This window comes from Lissotriton helveticus, chromosome 8 (genome assembly GCF_964261635.1).
Source record: "Lissotriton helveticus chromosome 8, aLisHel1.1, whole genome shotgun sequence".
Classification (NCBI taxonomy): domain Eukaryota; kingdom Metazoa; phylum Chordata; class Amphibia; order Caudata; family Salamandridae; genus Lissotriton; species Lissotriton helveticus.
Window position 1 is genome coordinate 17,992,998 of NC_136069.1, and position 23,233 is coordinate 18,016,230.

Below are 23,233 nucleotides of genomic sequence, written 5' to 3' on the forward strand. Positions count from 1 at the left end.
CGGTAAGGAGAAGGGTCTGCAGACACAAGAACAGGGAGCAGGTACCATTACCAGCTTTGTGAGGGACGCACCAGAACACAGCCGTCACCAGCAGAGGGATGGCCAGCCTGAAGAAAAACACAAACTACACATTATATCACCAATGAACACACAAGAACAGTGACCACAACAATCATCAGCAAACATACATCTGCCAGGAAAGAGATGCACAAACACCATGGCCTGACGATTCAAAAGCACCCTGGCCCATACCACCATCTACACAAGAAAGCCCCCGGCTGGTCAGAACGCAAGAAACAGCTTCACGCGGTGTATGATACTCTAGGAAAAGGTAAACCCGGTCTACAGAAAATCATTATAGAGCCAAAAATTACTTCTCAACAACAACAAAACAAGTCATGGATAAATGTCCAATACTTATAATAACTCTGAGATGCACCACAGTCACAACCTGTCAAAGACCCTGTCAAACTCTCAGACATATCTGAGGAGATACTACAGAAACTGAGTACGAAGTTCCTCAGTGGATCACAGAACACAGTAGAAGAGTGTGTGTGATGATAGGCCGATCGGTTGTCCTCCAAGGAGGAGGGAGTTCCTCCTTTCGGAACTAAAACCCTCACACACCCAGCAAGCTACGTGTCATGCTTCATCATATGGACCTGCTCCTCGTCCGGGTTGGCGCTGCATAAAGGAGCTCTTTTTCAGAGATCTTTTGTTCCTTGCCGTCGAGGTGCTGTGGGTGTATGGGGCCTAGTATGTGTAGATGTAATGGTGAATATGCAGGATAAAACAGTGGAGGGAATCCTCTAAATAAACTTTATTCTGGAAGGATCCCAGCCTGGCTAAAATAAGAATATAGGAGAAGCGACTATCTGGCTGCAATGTGTCGGAAAAGCGCTCTACTCCTAATTTGTTTAGAGGATTGGAGGTTTATTCTGATGTAGGTGGGCAGGAGATGTTGAAGAACTAATCCACAATAAAGAAATGCTGACAAATGCAAACCTGGAGCTCTCACACGACACAGAGAGGACACTCCCCTGCCTGATTATCACTAGAGTTAAGGTCTTCAAAAGCTAAACTTGCGGCAGCAGAGAAAGTGGGAAGCAAGCGAGTCAGGAAAGAGAAGGCAAATTTCACAATGAGCCCTGGCACACATCTTCTCCAGCCACTACTAGCAAAGCAAGACCTTGAGTGCCAACATCCAGCTCGGAGGTGAGAGGGGAAGAGAAGTGCACTCCAAAACCAAGAAGGTCCACCTGTGTGTGGAGGGAGGCTTGCGATGTACCGCAGAATGGTCAACGAAGCGTGGAGCCATGAGACAAACCACAGTGCAGGTCGAAGAGCATGCTAAGAGCGCCAGAGCCCATCTCTACTACACCCACCCCCCCAACGCAGACACACAATAATAAGGAAGCAACCTGGCGTCCTACACTCCGACTGGTTAAGAAATAACAGGGCACCCAAGTCTAAAAGAAAACCACTCTAATGAAGGATCTGGAGTCCTGGAGGCAGGTAGCCCCAGAGAGCCCTTGTCTGTCTTAGTTCACGGGGCACAGCGCTCAATCAGGTTCACTCTGCACCTTCCCAGCTATTGTGCTTGACAACTCACCCTGCAGTAAAAACATGCCTTCCAATCTGCAGAATGTGTGTTCCTAGCAGTTGTGCCATCCATGGGCACCATCGTGGCGTAAGTCTGATGCCAGGGGTCCTGCTTGGTCAACACCCTGTGCAGAGATAACTGCAGTTAACTGAACAGGGCAGGGAAAATAACAAAACCGACTCCTTACCACAGGAGCATTCACTAACAGCACACTCACAACCCCTCCTCAGCTCTCCCACAGACAAAAGAACCACAACATCACAACCCTAGCTCGTGGCATCTGGAGTATTGCGAACTGAGAATCTCAAGGCCCGATAACATCTGGAGGCCAGCAGCTTACAATTCAATGCAAACCAAGCTCCCCAAGGGCCAGGAGCCCCAGTCTTCCCTGTACCTCTCTCCCCCCAAAAGAACAACAGCCAACAATTCCCCTATGACTCCTGAGAGCTCTGCCGAGGCCACCAGAAGCCCCTTTCAGCCACATGTAGCGCACACCACCTTCCATCTCACCTGCGTGAACTGCTTGTAGCTGACTTTGCTGACGGGGTCTGAAGGTTTGACTTTGCCGGCGAGTACAGACGAAAGCATGTTACCGAGTGTCACCATCCCCAGGATGAGGCTGAAAGAGAAAGAGGACAAAGAGTTAGGGAGGCCAGAGGTGCCTGGGGTGCAGGTGATGAACACAACACTGCCCTTTGATGAAGGATCCATTTTACAGCTTTATGCAGCACTGGATTCCAGTGAACTTCAAAGAGGATCCAGAGGGACAAACATCATGGTAAGTCTTGGAGTCGGAGAAACTTGGAAAGGATGGAACCCCCGACAGGTCTGTTCAGGTTTGGGTATACACCGCTCTAGTATTGGTTGACCTGGACCACCAACACGGTAGACATGACCCCCTCCGAAAGCACAGTGAGAAGTAGAGAGGGCGAGCGAGCTTTGGGTCTGCTCTCCTCAGCCATTAGCTTTCATGCTGTGCCATTGGTTGGATGGGCTGCCTATCACGGACATGTCACTTCCTTGATTCGCACACAGTCCCACTTGTGCTCTCATTAGGTTTTTGTGGTGGTGAATCGAGTACTTCTTCTGCAAGCAGGTCAGGGCGATACGCTGTGTAGTTTGCAATAGAAGACCAGTGTGTGTTGTAAGATACACTTACTTTGCTAATATAATGAGATTTAATTAATTGCCGATTCCTGGATTTTTAGTTTAGCATGTGATGTTAGCTTTCTGGTTCTTTTTGGCGGTAAGTGCATTTTGTCAGCATGTATCTGGTAATGCAGTTCTTCACTAACTGGCTCCCTCACACAAGGGTGCATTTCTGTCAACTCCGCATAATTCAGCGTGGTGCTACTGACAAAATGAACAGTGCCACTAAAAGTTCAAAAACTGGGGTTTTTCCGATGACCTGATCATTTCCAACTGGGGATTCTAGCTGCTTAAAGCAGATGGACTCTTTGGGGGTGACTGTTGCACAAAATGCTAAAAGTACTGATCCAGATGTTTGGGGGCTCCTAGATTCTCCTGGAAACTCCTCATTGCTTAGGGTGCCCAACCTCAGCTATACCCACCCTCAGTGATACTGGTGCCCTTGGCATTGCCCACTCTGAATAGGGCAAAAATGCAGCACCACTGTAAGGGTCCTTATGTTTTGCCCCTTAAGTGATGTTCTTGGTCTCACTGAATTAAAAAGTGACATATCTGAGTTTGTCTTTACTTCTTAATGTGATGCAAACCTTTGAGTACTGGGACTGCGTTGGCAGATTCTTGGAGGATGAGGTGGCACTGGTGGTATGTGGACGTGCCTCAATTAAGTTTGCACTGGCACAGGCCACCGTGCACAGTCCTGTTCAGGCCTGAAGGTGGCGTCCATGTAGTGGCAAGGCCCTGCGTTGGCGTCTACCCACACTCTGCAACCGTGCCTGTCCGCGTACGTGGCATGATAGTCGCGGAAAGAGTTTGGGTGGAGGACACTGCAGCATGTATGACATTTCTGGATGTTTAGTTAAATTTATTTAATTTGTTTTCAGTGACTTTGGATGAAGTTTGCTTTTCTGTGGAATGTGTCGCTCCTGGTAGTATGGTTTTACATTGTTTTCATTGTGTGACGAATAATTCAAGTTTTGTTGAATAATTGATTTTTGTTGTAGGTCTCTACACTGAATATTCTGCTGCTTTGATTTTTTTAAACATATTTTTGCTTTGAAAATGCGCTGCATCAGTATTTGCTTGCCAGGCACCACCACCTGCTGAAATATTTGTGAGGTACTCAGGGCACGTGCATTCATTTAATACATTTCAGTTACTTTTTCGACTCGCTAAGGTTACTTGGCATCAGCGGTTTTACATTTTGCACCCGATACACTCCTTGACCTGAAACAATCTGTTTCAATGCGTTTGTTGCCTGCTTTGTGCCACTTTTCACATGTAGGTTAAATCGGACGTGCCATTCACAAACAACACTAACTGTTCTTGAACACCCTGACCTGAAAATGTCTAAACTTTTTTTTTTTTTTATCTTTTTCATCTTAAATTTCTAGTGGAATAGATGTAGTATTTGAAACTGGATTTGGCTGGCACACAGGGAAACCTAACAAACCCAGACTTTTTTTAAAGTACACCTCTGGAGAGTACAAGGTGGTGCGCCTTGCGAGGATCCCAACACGTTTTCTTCCTCCGAAAGACCTGCAAACGTCACCTGTTGGCTACAATCATAGAATTGTCCTCTCGTCTTCCATGGGGGAGGGCTCCAGTTTTTGGACCCAGGGTCATTCAATGCTCATGTAACTCTAGGCACCCCTAACGTTTCCATAATTTGGAGACCAAGGAATGCTGGGCCTGAGGATTTCAAGGATACCACACGATTTTTTTGTATGTTTCCCGTGTGTTTTGGACCGTTTCCTGTTGCGGATAAAAGGCTCAACCACACAAGGGGGGTGTCTTCTTCATTGAGAGAAGTGGCAGAACACAGAGTACAACACTTGTTATTATCTATTAAATTATTTTCCATTTTTGACTGAATGTAGGTCAGTGTGCAAGAAAGGACACATTTTGCAAAACTCCGAATCGTGTGATATGATGGGTAACCCCAAACTCAGAATCATTCGAATAATCAGGGTTCCTAAACTCTTGGGTCTATTTAAAAATCACATGCACAGCTCTCTGTTACACGCATTTTCATTTTTTAGATTAAACCTGAATTGATGAATGGTTGTTACACAATGAAAACTGCTTATAAACTGCAGCAGAGTTGATGGTTCTGGGTACTGCAAGTTTCTCTCAACCAACGAACACTATTTATCCCTGCGACGGAAGAGTGAACGGTATCTTACTTTCGTTGGGGCGAAATACAGACGGCTTACTTTCATTGGTTTTTGATTTCCGTCATTAGTTTCTTTGGAAAAACCATGAGTGCTATATAAGAAGGTCTCAATATCATAATTATTATTGGTGCCGCCGCTAGTCAGATCTTACCTGGGATGCTAAAGAATTTAGGAGTAAGGTGAAAAATGCTGCAAAGGTGAGCAGGATGTCTCTGGACGCGACAGCTGTTTTTGGAAGTTCTATAACCTTCTTGCGTACAGCTCTCCACTGCTCTGTTCACTGGTCGTGTAAGAGCTACAGTGGGGAGTGTAGTGGAAGTGGGCTGCACAGCTGTTTTTCCTATTATTTGATGACTTGAGTGAGACAGTGCCTCTTTTTCCTTTATTTATTTTTTTTAATTTTTTTATTGGGGCACCAAACACAGAGAAATGAACTGGACTATTCAGAAAAAACTAATTCAAAAACAATGGTTTGTAACCCCAAAATTTTTTGTTTTTCACATTTTCGCGGGGGTAACATATAAATTACACCAGGTTTTAAAGCATTGTATTTGAAGGTTAGCAGATATACACGTTGTTTGACTATAAGACAAGGAATCCTCACAGTCCCCCTGCTCGGCCTGAACCTGCGATTGCCATCGTTCAAAATGTTTAGATAGATCATCCACCATCTCTGCCATAATGAGTTTATAGACACTTGCTGTTTGTGGGGCCCTATTATTACTAAGCATATCTAGCAAGGGGAATTGGACCCGATTGTGAAATCTTTTTACTATAACGTCCCGAACTTGCAGATATTTTAAAAAAGTCCGTATTACCCATCCCAAACCGATCTTTAAGAGTATCAAAAGAAATGATACTGTCCCCGGCTAAAAAAATCCCCAATACAATAAATCCCTTTCTCCTTCCACCTACAAAAATAGCCATCCGTAAATATATCCAAGCAAAGGAGAGTATTACTAGCCAGAGGGGAATACCGATGCAGCCGGGGAATTCACATCCTTTTCCTAATTGAGGTCCAAACCTTATATACACTTAATAAAACCTTAAACTTAACCCTCTTGAAACATGCGTAGTCTATGTGTCGTAGCAATAGGCCTCGGGCTTCTGCCCCACACAAAAGTTGAAAGATTGAGCATCCAGAATCATCTAAGCAACAACCATTAATCAATTCCGTGGAATATTTCAAAATGGTGGCCCAATAATATACCTGAAAGTTAGGGACGGACCATCCCCCCCCCATCTCGGGGCAGGGTCATATAGTGTAAAGCCCTTCTCGGGCGCTGCCCCGTCCAAATGAACCAAGAAATAGGTTGATCAAACTACCAAAACCAATCTTTGCTAAATTCCAGAGGAATCGCCGTAAAATAATACAAGATTTTCGGAAGAAACATCATTTTTATAACGTTAGCCCGCCCCATGAGTGTTAGGTGTAGATTGTTCATTCTCTTAGAATCAGTTTTCATTTTCCCTGAAAGGGGCCCAAGATTAATATCAACAATTATAGCCGGATCGGAACTGATCTCAACCCCGAGATACCTTGCATGGGGAACTATCCGTGAGTCAACCATATCCACCTTCCGATTTATGACTATTTGAATCTTCCCATCATTCATATGATATACAGAAATTTCCCCAAATCTAGCCGTAATAGCTCCTAGAGCCGCCAAAGAATCCTGCGGAGTTGGAGTAACCACTGCTAAATCATCCGCATACCCTAGGATTTTGACCTCCCCTCCTAAAGCCAAAACAGATGAAATTGCCTGACTTGCTTGTATCAATCTAATGAGAGGATCAATAAAAATTGCGAACAACAAGGGAGAGCAGGGGCAACCTTGTCTGGTACCCCGCTCAATCCTAATCTCCCCAGAATAGCAGCCCTTCAGAGCTATTTTGGCTACAGGCTCTATGTACATACCTTTGATTGCCCTAATGTACCCGTCTCAGATTCCGTAATGTTTCATAGCTGCCCATAAAAAGGGCCAGGAGGCCCTATCAAAAGCTTTTTCGGCATCCAATAAAATTAGTGCCATAGGGTCTCCTGTCACCTGAGTATAATCAAAGAGAGTTATGACTCTGCGGATATGATCGATAGTTTCCCGGCCAGGAACAAAGCTGTGCTGATTAGGTGAAACAATTTTTTTGATAACAGAGGCTAGTCTATTTGCAAAGATCTTGGAGTAGATTTTAACATCATTGTTAATTAAAGTAAAAGGACGATATGCCCCTAAATCTGTTGGTGACTTCCCTTTCTTTAAAAAAAACGCAATTTTGGCATATCTCCAAGAGTCGGGTGGTGATTCACCGGCCTGAATCAGGCTAAAAAGTTCAAAGAGAATTGGTGCAAGTTGTATTGCAAATTTTGTAAAAAACTCTCCAGGCAAGAAATCGAGACCCACCGCTTTCCCAGAAGAGATCGACTCAAAAGCTTTGACAACCTCATCTAGAGTAATGGGAGCTTCAAGCATGGCGATATCTGAGGAGGACAGGGGTTCTATTGGAACTTGTTCTAAAAATCCCGCTATCTCCTGCTGCAATGTTAAGTTATGCCTCCTATTTTACGAGTATAATCTCGGATAGAACTTCTCAAAAGCCAAAAGAATTGCATCAGCATCTTTTACCAGTCCAATGTCTGGATCATTGATCCCCAAAATTTGGGTCTGAGCATCCTTTTCCCTAATGCGTACAGCGAGGGTATGTCCCGTTTTCTCATTGCTCTCGTACATTTGAGTACGCCAGGCTACATACCTGGCAGCTGCCTTACTAGTAGACATTTCCACTATAGCAGCTCTAGAGATTGCAATCCGAGTTTGAGCGGCCTCGATGTTGCCCTTATCCAGTATAACCTGGCCCAGGTTTAATTCAGCTCTGCTCAATGCGGTATATAGCATCTTGATTTGATCCTTTTCCTGCCTTTGTGCTCACCAACCAAACTGTGTCGTCTCACCCCTCACTCCGGCTTTAAGTGCGTCCCACACCCTTTGGAGGCGAGTACTCCCCTGGTTTTCGAGAAAAAACCTAGTAATCCATAGCACCATCCGATCCACATATTGTTGATCAGTCAATAATGTTCGATTAAAAGTCCAACTTGATCTGTTATGAACACATTTTAGTGACAATTCCAGAACCAGCGGATTATGATCAGACATGACCTTGGGAAATTTCTGGATATCACACCCTGCCACCAAACTTTGTGAAACAAAAAAATAATCTAACCTAGAATACGATTGATGCGAGGCCGAATAATATGTAGACCCATCATCCTCACTTCTTTTGGCAGCCCAGACATCAATTAGACTATGAAGCTCCCTCATATAGTACAAGGAGCTGAAAACCTTGGGTTTGCGACCCTTGTAGCCAGCTATGGATGGATTCTGGACAGCCCAACCCAAATTGATATTAAAGTCGCCACAAATAATCAATGGCAGGGGCTACCCCACCAGCTCAATATTTAGCCAATCATAAACCTCAGTTGCATCCAATACCGGGCCATAGATATAACAAAGGGTAAAGACATTACTACCCATAACACATTGAGTTATGGCCCATCTACGGTATCTGTCAGAAATCGAGCGTGGAAAATTAGCCATCCCCATACGTGCAAAGATGGCAACCCCCCTTGTCTTGGTTTCCTGTTTGGTAGAGATCACCAAATGATACCCCTCTAATTTCAAAAGTTGGATTTGGCTAGCTTGAATATGGGTCTCCTGAAGACAAATTGTATCGGCCCTGAGAAATCGAATATCCTCTTTGATCCTGCTCCGTTTTACCGGATCATTCAAACCACATATATTAATTGTGGCTATCCTCAAGCCCCCCCATCGCTTAACGGTTTGGTACCTGCAGTAAATCCAAGAAAAAGCCCTTAAATTTAAAAAACACGTAAATTCTAATGGTTCCTTGGCCCATACCATTACCTTTCCACCCTCGAACTGGATCCCCCCCCCCCCACCCCGATCCCCCCCCCACCACCACTTCGGCAAAAAAGGTCGCCAGACCCTTGTGATGCCTGCCACGTTGAGCACCCCTGTTGTCCCCCGTCAAAAGTGAAAAACATAAGAAAAAAAATCTGATTATGCCCTGACCAAGCCGACTTTAAGCCTTGAAAAGAAAGTTTCCTCCCCCCCAGGACACTAACTATATACAAAAAACTTCCGATCCAAAGAACATACATGGACTATATCAATAGAAACATCCAGGAAGTCTAATCTACACAAAAACGGTCTATCCTGACATAGAGAGAGAAGAAACATATAGAGAGAAGAAGGCCCCTGGCCCATTCACCAGACAGCTCTTTCAGATAATCCCCCGCTTGTATTTCCGACGTAAAAACCCTCGTCCGACCCTTACAGATCGCTTTCAGGCGGGCAGGGTTCATCAAATAAACCTCACAGCCCAGAGTCTGTAATGCTGGGATCATCTGCCTCAGACGCCATCGTCGTTCTACCGTGGTATGGCAGAAGTCTGGCCGTACAAGTAAAGTTTGTCCTTCTGCGGATTTCTTGGCATCAGGTCTGGCTTTTTCAAAAACTGCCTGTCGCAAAAGAAAATTTCCAAAGAAAATGAGGATAGCGCGTGGCCTCTGGTCCTGGCCGGCACTTTTTTTAAGCATAAGGGGAAAGCGATGAACCCGCTGAATCTCAGCTTCCCAGTTCCAGGACGATAGTTCAGGAAAAGCATCTTTAAAGAGTTTAATTACAAAATTACATATGTCCCCCCCCTCGGCATTCTCTTCAATACCCAAGAGGCGCAGGTTATTACGACGCTGTCTATTCTCTGACTCCTCAAGTTTCCATAACACATCCTGCATTCTTGCCTCATTTGCTGACGTCTTCTGTTCAGCTATCTCAAAACCAGTTTCCAGGCTCTCAACCCGCTCCTCCAATACAGTTGTACGAGCCATAGCTTCCATACATGCGTTGGTGTTCTTTCTAATTGCCCCCTGGATTTTTTTGTTGCTAATTGGGCTCTTTTATGTTCTTGGCGAGCCTCCAGTTGCATAGCTTTTAGTGTAGAATAAATAAGAGTCATTGAGGGTCCCGCACTATCTTTAGACCCAGATGCCTGAGGGCCCTCTAGAGGCGTACCACCATCCTCTGTTCCACCTTGACCCAGATTAATATTGGAATAGTCCCATTGTAGGTGTTGATCCAGATCTGACAGTGCACGAGTACCCTTTTGCCGCCCGCTCCCCGTCTGGGATGAGCATGCGCTTGTCTAAGTGTCTCAGCTGTGTTGGGTGCGCTGTCCGTGTCACTGGTTTTGTCTGAGCCTACACCCTCTGCCTCCGAAGATTCTTGGTCCAACTCGCTACCGGCAGCTGAGTCGGATTCCTCGGCCATGGAGAAAAAATTGTTGCCTTCCGGGGTGCCAGGTAATATGCGCCCTTCATCAGGTGCCTCTACTAAAGAATTTGCGTCAAGATCGGAAGATCCTGAATTAAAGCCAACATTTTTTCCTGTCGGATTCGGGGGATGAAGGGAGAGAGCGGCCGTCTCGGCACTATTCTTGTCCGGCCCGGGAACAGCAGCTACGGCAATTACTGCAGAGGGTAAAGACAGCGCTGATTGAATGGTCTCAGTAAGGGGAGCTGTGCTTGGGTGATGTACCTGTGCGTTAGATACCAACATCGAATCAGATCCAGCGTCAGCTCCAGCATCAGTTCCTCCTGTTTCATTCATGCCTTCTACACCCCCAGCCCCTTTAAGCGTGGAAGCGGGCACATTAGTTGTTATTTTCTTACTCCTCAATAAGATAGGTGTGCGCTCTGTTGTAGCGTTAGCCTGTACTTGGGTATTACGATTCACAGATTTGGCTGAAAACATATCAGGGACGGTCGGAATTTTTTTTCTAGCACCGAAATCCGGAGTATGATCCGACCCGGGTTTTCCAACAGCCATTTTACTGTTATCCTTGCTGGCTGGGGGCCATCCTTACCTCCTAGTTGTGTGACATCTTTGAGCCCATCTTTGCGGGGGGGGGCATTTGTTGCAGTTTATAAAGGCTGGAGTAACAGGGGGCACCTGCACACCTCCAAGTGGCCCCTCTGATCAAAACCCGCAAGCGTAACTGGGCTAGCTGAGCTCCAGCTGTACACACAATCCCAACTGCCACCATCCAGTAATGCGACAAAGAACTCTCATGTCCAGAGAGCAAAGATGGTGAGGTGGGGGCGTCTCGGTGAATTGAAACTCCAAGATACAAGCTCTAATGCACAAACAACACAGAAGAAAAAAGTCCAGCCCCACTTCACTCTGCCTACGGTACCTGAGCAGATTCCATCGCAGATATATAATAATTAAGGAGCCAAAAAGCAGAGAGAAATTCGAGGTACCTCATGTCAGACAGGGAATTAACCAACAGTTCCCTCTCCGCTCCCGCAGCAGGTCAGAATGCAAGAAGACCAAATCAGGCAATTCAAAATCCGCTGCCGTCCGACAGATCCCACCATCCAGGAAGGCTCCACACCACACAGGCGGAGAAAGGGAGCCGCCCAAAGCCAGTAGCCAGAGCCGCCAAGTAGCCGTGAACAGCCGCGAAGGTCACAGGTTCAAAGGCAAGAGCCGGCAGAAGGCTGCAACGCATCGCGGATGGAACCGCGGTGAGCGCGAGGAAAAGCCAGGTAACTGCAGCGTCTCCAGCATCTCCAAAATTGGATCTCAATCGGCAAACAAGAACGGGTCAGGCCATCAGCCAGGAGGATCGGGGGAGCAACAATTCGCGCTACCTCACGCGGCCGCCATGTTGCCAGCGGTGTGAGACAGTGCCTCTTTTTCCATGGTTAGCCCCCACTCTTTGCCTGGTTTTGATGTGATTTCAATTGTAGTGCACAGAGAGGTCAGCTTCCTACAACTTGCTTCAGTCAGGCCCAACTCTTTGCATCAAGGAAGAGAGGGCAAGCATTTTAGAGCTCAGAATCTTCCAGCGACTAAAACCTCCTGTTTTGTTGAGACCTTGTTGCAGTCTTAGATAAAGTCCTCTGATTGGTGTGGAAGCAGGGGTCCTGGGCAAGTTGAAGACTCTGGTACCGACCCCCTGTAAGCAGACAGGGTGTGCCAAAGGAAACTGAGGGGCTGAAAACTTAAACTCTATCGTCCGCGTGACTTGATGCCCATGAGAAGGAGAGGTGAAAAGGTTATACAAGTCCATTGTTAAAACATGTTGTCTCCATAGAGGCTCCAGGTGCAACCTGAACACAGAGTTGGTGTTTGACATCTAAATCCACTTGGGGAGGTCTTCACCAGCAAAATATTTCATCAATCAGAGTCGCTCCCACTTGGGGGTCCTGATGATCTGGGTTTAGGGTTCCTGCCCGCGAGATCTGGATTCTGTATGGAGAGCACACTATCGGGGGGATCTGGGGGCTGCAAGGACACACTCCATAGTAATTGAGCCTCAAGAGAGAGAGAGGGAATTTGTTCCTCAACACATTCCAGATTTGCATCATTCTAGTTAGTATTTTAATCACTCTTTGCGACACGCTTGACAGGAAATACTTCAGAAACAAGCCGCCTTGAGCGCTTCATTGCTGATGTGAAGCAGGGATCTTTCCAGTCACCGCCAGTCGTTTTTAAACATTCTGTTGCTCCTGACGAGTGTTCCTCTGACATGCAAGAACAGCTTTTATATCTCATATTAGGTTGTTGTCCTCCTCCCAGTCGTATATTTATTGCCAAACTGAGGTTCCTGCATTGTGACCCACCATCTGAGATGAGTGACCCGACTGTGTCCAAGACTCAGAGCAGGGAGTTATGAGGCGGTGAAAGGGCAGTCAGTCACTGTAGCTACTCAAGGAGAGGCTTAGAGAATGGTTTTCAAAAGAAGTTATTGAAGCCCACCGCACTGATGATCTGGAAAATTTCTTTCTCTTGCAGAGGTGTCATGGGTAGGGAGGGAGATAGAGAAATCCAGACTTCTACTCGCGGGGGTCTCAGAAAGAAGCATGGTCCATCTGCTGCCCCCCTCCCATTCTCACCTCTGATGGTCCATTATCAGGATTGCAGATCTGTTTCCACAGGAGCTGCAGCTGATGAATGCTGTTGGTGATTACACTGAAGGCTCTCAGGAGCCCCAGGACATGTTACAATCAAGCCTCCAAAAACATTAGTAACAAGCCATTAATCACTCGCGCAGTCTCACGCTCGGTTTGAAGGGCCTAAAACGATAAGTAACAATATTTCCAAACATCTGTTCCACAGACAGGCACGTGACGTACCTTACTTGGCCTTAAGCCTAGACCAGTCATTAGCCGCTCCTCTCTTGCGACACTGCTCATGTCTGAATCAAGTTGCAACTCCACTGACTGCACTGGTCGTGGCTAACAGACCTTCTCACAAGTACGTTCCTGCTCGACTCAGCTTGTTTGGAAACTGCATAAAGCTGCTACACTCAAAATTTGGCATCGCGTCGAGGTGGCCTGATGGGTGGGTTAGCAGATCTGACAGCGAGATGCATGATCACTGCGGGATCCAGATATCCGTCCTGTTCCCTTTAGGGTGAATACACCGCGAGCACTTGGGGAACAGCCCCTAAATTGAATCTACAGGATCTTCAATCTCTTTCCGTTGCATGTCTGGGATGGCTGGGCAGTTGGCCATTTCTACCCCCCCCCCCCTCGGTCTTCGCCTTGGAGGGGTGTGATTGTGCACATCATGACACGAGCCATCTGGAGGGGGAGCTCACAATGGCTGCGCCTCCAATGGCGGCACCTCCAAGATTCTCGTCCATCACTTGAGGACTTCCAGTTAAAGAGCTTTAGATGATTTGCTTTGGCTTGGGTTGCTTTAAAGTCCTTCTTAGCTGCGTCAAGCATCGGTGACTAGACGTTACTCTGTGGCAAGGGGCACACCCTTGAATTACGTCCTACGTGACAATCTAACAGGTAATGCAAGAGGGGCCTCAGCACAGAGGAGACCCTTCAACATGGAGGGGTTTGGTGATGAGAAGGAACAGAGTCTACACAGCATGGCTTGCTGAAGGGCAACAATTGCGCTGTTGAGGACTTAGAGAAGCCATCACTGGCCGTCGAGTAGATGGCCACAGAGGAGCGTTAACAATGCTGTTGATAACTAGCAGCAACAAATGGGTACTTGCCTCTGTCCTAGTTCCGCATAACCGTGATATCATTGGAGGCAAACTTTAGAATAATTCCTGCTGCGTGCAGGGCTCACAAGCACTTCAAATACAAACACAGATTTTATCTAGAGTCAAAGCCTAGCATGTCCAGTGCTGTAAACACTCTGGAAAGCCTATGAAATTCTATTTTATGGAATTTCTACCATTCCAAATGAATCTTGTTCTAAAGTGCAGTGCAGCACTTTTAAACTTTAGGCTGCGGCCTAGGACTGCCAGTGAAAGAGGAAACAAGGGACCTGCTCGTCTTACAGCAGATGAGTTAAACAAGTGCCCTGTGCCCTTGAGGGGCCAGTGACTTCCAATCCCATGAGGCCTTGCACTGGCAGCCGCCTCTCAGACTCAGTTCATTCTTGATGAGGAGGTTGAGCGGTACACAGACTCAGCCTTCTGGGCTTTGTGCCATATGGCAGAGAAAAACAGCCGGGGAAGAGAGAGGGTTGCTTACGAATTCAATAAAAAACACAAAAATGCGAAAGCAGGACAACAAATCCGTAATCCTTTGTTTTGAACTGCAGGATCTTGGAGTAGAGAGGAGAACGGAGAGAGGATGAGAGAGAGGAAAGCAGGAGAGGGGAGAAAGGAGGAGAAAGAAGGAGAGAGGAGAGTGTTGAAGGGAGAGGAGGGTGGAGGTAGGAAGGGGGATGAGGGAGGAGGAGGGAGGATGTGAAGAGGGAGAGGGAGGAGGAGGGAGGAAAAATGGAGGGAGGGGCAGGAGGAGGAAGAGTGTGTTTTTGTTCAGAAGTTGGCAGGGTTCACTATTTGTTGACACAACAGGAAGGGTGATTACACACAGTCTCAAAGTCTTTTCTGCTTTTCGTTTCACTCAGTGAGATGATTACTCTGAGGAAGTAGCATTTCTTTTAGCAGTGCATTCAGCATCTTGCTATGATGGGGAGTACCCTTCTCCTTGTGTCTATAAACACACACACCCTGTCTCGGTCCTAGTAGATGTCACAGCCTCTTAAGTCTTTGTTAGGTAAAGACAAAGCCGGTGGTCATTCCAATCTTTCAATATAATCCTACTCTCATCAGAGGTCCTACAGTTACTGAAGAGGCACCTTACCAAATGCTGTAAAATACACAAGACACGTGTTTGTTACATCAAGGCGTGCAGGTAACCTGAAGGCTCATTTCTACAGTGTAACTAGTTAGATTTCATTTGTTTGCCTCACAGCAACGGTAAGCCTAGTATGAGCCCACGCTTGCACTAAGCCACTCTCAGTGAACCGAGCTACCTAAAGTCTGTTAGATGGTTCCTGAGAGAAGGTTTAAAGGAGCCATCCCCACAGTGAGAGCAGGACAGAAGGCCCAGATGAACTGGATGGGCTCTTGGTGGAGGCTGTGACTTAATGCCGCCCACGAGTCTGAGCCCCGCGACAAGGAACAGTCAAAGCACGCGAGTCCATGGAAGTCCAGGAGAAACATTTGTCAACTCTTCTAATGTGTACATTAAACATTACAAAGAAATCAGTCCTATAAGCTTATTGCAATATACCAATTGTACTGATTATTTTCCATCCCTACTGGAACATCTACAGCCCTTGCCGCTAGGAGGGATCCTACACTGCAAGTGGCCGCTTCCATCTCAGGTGGGCACATAGAACCAGGTGGTGGACAGCAATGAAAGAACAAATTGAGGAAGAGCTTTTCTGATTATGAGATCAAAATGGATATTCGAGTGCAGATAAATGCGCTGATCAAGAACAGTAGTTAGCTGGGGAGGTACAGGGACACGAGGCTCAGTGTAGACAAGACGCAGAAATGTCAGGGGAAGATGGATTCTGATGCATGTCACCACCTACCCAGACTCCTCCACGATGGGCACCTGGTCAAAGCCCTTCTCCCGCAGGACTTCAATGGTTCGCTCACAGGTGACGCTCGGAAGCACGGTCAGCGGAGCACAGAGGTTCAGTTCCTGCACCTTGATGTGCCACCACCTGCAACAGAGAGAGGAGGAGGAGAAGTAGGCAACAGCAGGTAAGGTGGCCCAGCGGAGACACGCTCCGTGTACGTGAGGGTGTCCCCTGAGAGTGTAGAGAGCCCAACTACTGGAAGAGGTGCTGGGTAACTGAGAGATGTATTAACATAGATCTGGGGAACCACCGCCACATCCATATTGTGCTTGACACCCGAGATAAGTGCAAGGTAACTCATTCAATAGACTTATCATTGGTGCAATAAAAACTTACCAGGGTTTAGTCACCTCCAGGTCCTCAGTTGTCATGAACTGCTTCTGCACCATCCACTTGTCACTCAAGAACTTAGACCTACAAAGGAGATAGAGAAGGATTCTAAGATTGGAAACAAAAAGCAGAGATCTCAACTGGTGCAGGGATGAACCAATATCCAAAGCAGGCTTCTGTTGACCCCAGGAAGGCAAGGTGCAGGAGTGCACAATGCAGGCCGCTTCCCGGGTAACCACTGCGCCGGACCGTGGGGTAGGCCATATCATACATGCTCTGGTGTGACACAAAGTGGTCACAACACTGCGCAAGGAAGGAGTATCTAAACTCCAACTGATAGCGGGTATCAAGCACCTAAACATGATCCCTTGTCAAGCAACTTCAGTCCAGAACATCTTTCAACAAACTGATAGAGGCAATGGGACTGCACTGCTGTTGCACACACAGGACACCCCCTAGCACCACCCTGCTACTTCTCAGATGTGTTTAAGAGTCCTGCTCTTTTCCAAAGACATTTCTCTGTTCCAGAGCAGAGGTGGTTTTGTAGCTAGTCCCCTACTAACTAGACTATGTGGCTAGTCTTAGTAGATGCTTACATGTAATTGCGGACAGAGTCCGGCAAGATGACCACGCAGCGTTGTCCTTCCTTCAGCTCCTGTGCAGCCTTCACCGCAATAGACATGGCCGTGCCAGAACTCCCTCCTGCAAAAACAGAGAAAAGAAATGCAACGTCACCAGGGAATTGCACTGCCTGCACGCAGATGTGAAAATACAATTTTGTATAATATGAACTATGCTCTATGAGTTGGTGGTTTGAATGCAAGAATTTGTAATACAATTGAAAACACAATAGAAAGTACTAATGAATGGCTTGAGCCTGTGTTGCAGTCAGTGGCAGAAGGAGGACACGGTCTTACCGCACAGCAAGCCTTCCTGTCGGATCAGCATGCGGGCCATGGCAAAGGACTCCTCGTCGTTGCTCTTGTACCAGCAGTCCACCACCTGCACAGATTGAAACCAGCGCGTCACACACGAGCAGGCGAGCAACAGACTGCAGTCTTGAACTGCAACAACCAACATCTCCAGGACTGATCCCACCAATACATCTACCACGTACTGCGGCCTGTGAAAGACCTCAACAGGCCCCACCTTCTGATGAGCAACTGCTGGGCAGGCGCAAGCGTTTTGGAAATTGACCCCTTTTAACGTTCTCTAAGTCAGTCACTGCTTGGATCCAGGAGGACAGGGAAAGTGCCCAACTCAGGTGAAATTAACAAACCAGATAGATTGGTGGACTTGACATAAGGAAGAAAACAAGTTACTTACCTGTAACTTTAGTTCCCCAGTATTGGTAACTTTCATAGATTCCCATGCTTTTGTATCATTCCCTGTCGTCGGAATGGGAGTCTCGGTAACAAAAATAACATAGCAGTAGGTGCAAAAGAGAAAGAAAAAGGCCTAGGCCTCATTCCCTTTTGTAACATATCCACCTCTTTGTGTAAAAGAGACCAAACTAGGTATCAGCCAATCAGAAGAGCCTCACCCCTTAGAACCCTCCCGAAGGAACCTGAGCCTCAGATTTTCGTAGCCGTTGTGTAACAGTCACCATATCTACTGGAGGCTGAGCTTTCCTCGGGGAGGCGGATGGGAATCTATGAAAGTTACCAATACTGGGGAACTAAAGTAACAGGTAAGTAACTTGTTTTCTTGCCCCAGTATTGGAACTTTCAATGATTCCCATGCTTTTGTATCAGAGTAGCAAGCAGTTAGCAATAAAAAACACATTTTGTGCCATAACATACATTGCAATAGCCAACATGACATAAAGATACAAAATGTGCAAAATAACGGAAGGTGGGATAGAAAGGAAAGCTCGCCAATTAGTGGAAGTGGTTCCTCAGGACTGCTTGGCCCACGGCCGTATCTTCTTCTTGTAAGGATTCCAAGCAGTAATGCTTAGTAAAGGTGTGGACGCTGCTCCAGGTAGCAGCTCTGCAAATGTCCTTAATCTGCACACCCGCGAAGAGGGCTGTTGAAGAAGCCACTGATCTTGTGGAATGTGCTCGAACCCTGCCAGTCAGTGGTTTACCTGCTGCAGTATGGCAATGTAGAATTGCACTGGTAATCCATCTTGCAATCTCCTGCTTTGACAGAGGGAGACCCTTGCTCGGACCACCAAAAGCAGCGAACAATTGGGAGGATTTCTGAAATCCTTTGGTGCGATCCAAATAGAATTTTAAACATCGTTGTACATCAAGAGAATGCAGGGACTTCTCCGCTGGTGTAGCCGGGTGAGGAAAGAACGCCTTTAGAACAACCGGCTCGTTCAATGGAAGTCCGAGGGTACTTTGGGTATGAACTTTGGGTTAGTTCTCAAGATAACTGTGTTCCTTTTGAATTATAGAAAAGGCTCTTGAATTGTGAGAGCCTGCAATTCCCCAAAACGTCTTGCCGATGTGAGGGCAAGAAGGAGAGCCAATTTCCATGAAAGAAACTTCATGTCTGATCGATGAATTGGTTCAAATGGGCTTTTCATGAGTTGAGTGAGGACTAGATTCAGGTGCCAAGTAGGAGGCGGAGGCCTCACTGGTGAATAGACCCGGAACAAGCCTTTTAGAAATTGCTTAACAATCCTGGAAGACCACAACGAAGGTCCAGACTCAGACCGTCTGTACCTTGAAATTGCCACCAAATGAACTTTTATAGATGAATGGGCCAGCCCCGACCTAGCCAAGGACAAGAGATAGGGCAGAAGCTGATGAGGTTTTGAAGAAAAGGGGTCAATTTTCTCTCTCGTGCACCAAATACAAAATCTCTTCCATTTGAGGCGGTAAGTCTTGTTCGTGGAAGGAGCTCTCGCCTGGGAGAGGACTTCTTTAATTTAGTTCGAGATGGGGAGATTCATAAACTCTCGCTGCTCAGGAGCCATGCTGTCAGGTGTAATGACTGTGGATCTGGATGCCAAATCTGTCCTTCGGACATTGTGAGAAGGTCTGGAATAGTCCTCAAGGGGAGAGGAGGAGCTAGCGACAACAGATGGAGCTCCGTGTACCAGAACTGTCTAGGCCAAGCAGGGGTTATCAAGATCATCCTGCATGGTTCCACTTTGATCTTCCTGATAAGCCTCGGGATCAGTGGGATGGGGGGAAAGGCGTAGACAAATGTCCTTGACCAGGCTATCGAAAGCGCATTCCCCAATGATCCTCGGTGGTGAAGCCTGCTTGCATAAGACCGGCATTTCTTGTTGGTCGGCGTGCCAAAGAGATCTATTGAAGGTCTGCCCCACTGGCGGAAGAACTCTTCTAGAACTCGCTGGTTTAGCTCCCCCTCGTGACTGACTGAGGATAACCTGCTCAGTCGGTCGGCATTCTCGTTTAGAATTCCTGGCAACTGTTCTTCCTGCAGCAACATCCCGTGAAGGATCGCCCATTCCCAGATCTCTTGAGCTTCCTGCGACAACGGGAGAGACCTGGTTCCTCCTTCCTTGTTCACTTAATGCATGGCCGTGGTGTTGTCCGCCCTGATGAGAACTTGCGAACCTCTTAGGCGAGGGAGAAAGGCTTGTAGAGACAGTTTTATTGCTCTTAGCTCCAAGAGATTGAAGTGGAACCGACGATCGTGAGGAGACCAATGGCCACTGACATGCAGGTCTTGCATCACCGCTCCCCAACCATCCAACGACGCATCCGTTGTCACTACTTGAGGAGGCGGATCGCTTACGAAGGCTAGACCATGGGACAAGTTTCTCTAGTCTGTCCATCACAGGGCCGCTCTTTTCATTGTCGGAATGACGGTCACCTTGTCGTCGAATGATCCGTGAATCTGTTCCATTGGATGTCCAGATGCTCCTGAAGAGGACGCATTCGCAGTCTGCAGTGAGGAATCAGGGGTATGCATGATGAAATTATCCCCAGCAGAGATTTGTAACGGCATACTCAAAAAGACACCTTCTTTTTCGTAAGTCCAGAGCCATGGTCTGCAGTTTTTCCCGCCTTACTAGGGTTGGAAAAGCTTTTGAGAGTTTTGAGTTCAGGATGGCTCCCAGGAAACGTGCCTTCCTGGATGGGACCAGCGATGATTTGTCTTTGTTTAAAGTGAGTCCTAGATTTTGAAACAGGTTTGTAAATGCCTGAACAGCATCCCGCGCTGCTTCCCTGGACGGGGCCTTCAGCAACCAGTCGTCCAGGTAAAGGAAGACTTGAAAATGATTCCTTAGCAGGAATGTCTCTACTGGCGCCAGCACCTTCGTGAAGATCCTCGGGGCTGAGCGAAGACCAAAGGGTAAAACCTTGAATTGAAAGTGGCTCTTGGCTACTATAAATCGTAGAAACCTTCTGTGTGCTGGGTGAATCGGTACATGAAAGTACGCATCCTCGAGATCGAGCGTGGTCATGAAATCCCCCGGATTGATCAGCCGCAGGAACAACAGGGATATGACATAGGTGTTGAGCTCCCTGAGATCTAAAATGGGGCGCCATTTCTCTAGCATCTTCCTAACCAGGAAGAACCTGGAATAGAATCCCTGTCCTTTTTGGTCGGAGGGAACCGGCTCTATAGCCCCCTTCAGGAGCATTTGATAACCTTCGAGCCGCAGAAGACGCAGGTGTTTTGATGGAATGGCAGCAGGGGGCTTGGGTGGTGGGATTTGAGAGAATTCTAAGGTATGGCCCTTTCGAATGATGTTGAGCACCCAACGATCCGATGTTATCTTGGACCAATTCTGAAGGTATTGGGCTACCCTGCCTCCCACTGATGACTTCTTGGAGGAGGGAACAGTAGGAAGAACCAGGAGGCCGCTATTGTCGCTTGGATGTATCACGTCCCTGGCGAGCCTGCTTTCCTCTGTTGTTAGGCCTGGAGTAATTGGAAGATTGGCCCTGCCTTTGTTAATAAGGCTGGCGGTATTGTTGCGAACCTGAGCCGTAGGATGAGTATCTCTGTTGTTGGTAAGATCCTCTGTAGTTTGTACTTTTGCCTCTGGAACCTTTAAAAGGAGTTTTGCGGTACTGAAGCGTACCCAAAGATCTGGCAGTCTCAGTGTCCTTTTTGATGTCTTGGAGAGTGTCGTAAATCAATTTCCCGAATAGTGCTTCTCCATCAAAAGGAAGATCCAGGATCTTATTTTGGATCTCGGGTCGAAACCAGGTCGCCTTCAGCCACCCCTGGCGACGAAGGACCGCACCTCCAGCCAAAGAACGAAACGCCGTCGTGGCAATGTCCATGGCACAGTCAATGACCTCCATTGATGTCGCCTTCCCTTCTTGTAAGACCTTTTTTGCTTCTGCTTTTAAATCTGGAGGAAGCTGATCGAGGAATGGTGCGACATCACACCATAGTTGGCGGTCGCATCTGCCCAATATTGCTAGGGTATTAGATGCCCGCACCAGAAGACTCGCCATTGAAGAGAATCACTTCCCGGAATTGTCCAATCTCCTTCCTTTCTTCCTTGTCTGGAGGAGTTGTTAAAGGAGCAGAGGGGTTGCAGGATTTTCTCTGCGCCGCTTAAGAAATGACTGAGTCCGGTCTTGGGTGGCCCGTCAAGGCAGCTGGACCATCCTCAGGCGTTTTGTACTTTTTATTTAGACGCGGTAGTACAGGGACCACGGTCGCTGGATTTTTCATTGCCTTAAGGCCTTCATCCCACAGATGCTGCACTATTGGTATGGACCTTGTCGTCCTCCTATAAGGTTCCTTGAAATCATACAAGAAACATTAAGAGGTCACCGCAGGCATTGCCAACTTAAATCTGCCAGTCGCTCTTTCCATCAGCTGATGAAATCCTCCAATATTCGCTGGCGGGAAATCCACCGGATCCGGACATGGAGATGGAGGGTCCGGAATGATGTATTCATCCTATTCAGAAGCTTCATCAGCTCCATCATCCGAATTATGATCCTCATCCGAGGAATAATCATGGGTGTCTGCTGGTCTGGAAGGCTGTTGTGGAATTGATGCCTGTGGCTGAGGGGACACCTGAGCTGATATTTCAGGAACAGCCATTGAGGCAGGCGCCGGGACAGGCCTGGCTTGCGCAGCCTGAGCAGGCTCTGCAGCTTTAGATTTGTATACCTGCAGCATCCTGTGCAGGTCCTGCAGGAAAGAAGATGGTACCGAAAACATGTCTTGACCTGAATATTGCTGTGGTTGGGCAGAATGATGATGATAACCACCTTCTTGGTCATACCCTCCTTCAGAATCCGTCTCCTGACACTTGACCAGAAGTTGAGCGGGACTGTCAGCGTAGCCATATGAGTCCTGATCATCCTCTTCTGACTCATCCTCATCAAACAGCAGAGCTGGTGGCAAGGAGGCTACCCTCCTGGGAGATGTCATGTCCGGTGTAATTCTGGTCATTGAAATAATGATTCTCTTTTCCGATGCCAAAACGGTCCCGTCGACGATGGTACTGAAAATGCAGCCGTCGTCGGCTTCGTCGACGGAATATGCATCGTCGACGCAAGAACACTCGACGACAAGATAGGCGTCGTCGATGCCATAGACGACGAGACTGTCGACATCCCAGCCGTCGTCGTTGTCAATGTTTTCGTCGAGGCCCTTGACGACACTGTCGTCTTTGCCACCGTCGCGAACTCTTCGTCGTCGCCATCGTCGTTGACCTAGTCGTCGACGCCGCTGTCGACATCCTCGTCGACGACTCCCTCGTCGACACTGTTGTAGCTGTCGTCGACGAATCCATCCTCGTAGACGATCCCGTCGTCGTCGATTGTCCCGTCGACGGAACCAGTTTCAGTTTAGGCTTCAGTTTCTTCATCGACGGAGCCTCCGTCGACGACACCTTCATCGTCGACGACTTGGAACTTCTGTCAGACATTCCAGAAGATTGAGAAGAGGGTTTCTTGAAGGCTGGATCAGTCTTCAAACCCTTAGAAGGCGTAGATGGTTCTACCCTCTCCTTTTCACAATGGTGAGGAGATTCGCCTGGACCCTGGCTCTCAGACTCTCTGGGGGTCTTTTTTGAGGCCTTAGAG

At 47.4% G+C, this 23,233-nt stretch overlaps 1 protein-coding gene across 5 annotated transcripts in view; it reads right to left on the minus strand.

Moving 5' to 3' along the window:
• LOC144772231 (cystathionine beta-synthase-like protein) overlaps window positions 1–23,233 on the minus strand; it is a 258,165-nt gene that overhangs the window by 40,509 nt on the left and 194,423 nt on the right. For 4 of the 5 annotated variants that reach the window (XM_078656387.1, XM_078656388.1, XM_078656383.1 and 1 more), the window contains exons 10-15: window positions 17,162–17,246; window positions 16,841–16,946; window positions 16,251–16,328; window positions 15,864–15,998; window positions 2,114–2,222; window positions 72–107 (exon numbers count right to left, since the gene is read on the minus strand). In XM_078656387.1, coding sequence (XP_078512513.1) covers window positions 72–107; window positions 2,114–2,222; window positions 15,864–15,998; window positions 16,251–16,328; window positions 16,841–16,946; window positions 17,162–17,246 — 549 coding nt within the window. The remainder of the gene's footprint in view (window positions 1–71; window positions 108–2,113; window positions 2,223–15,863; window positions 15,999–16,250; window positions 16,329–16,840; window positions 16,947–17,161; window positions 17,247–23,233) is intronic. The other variant, XM_078656384.1, reaches the window with a different exon arrangement.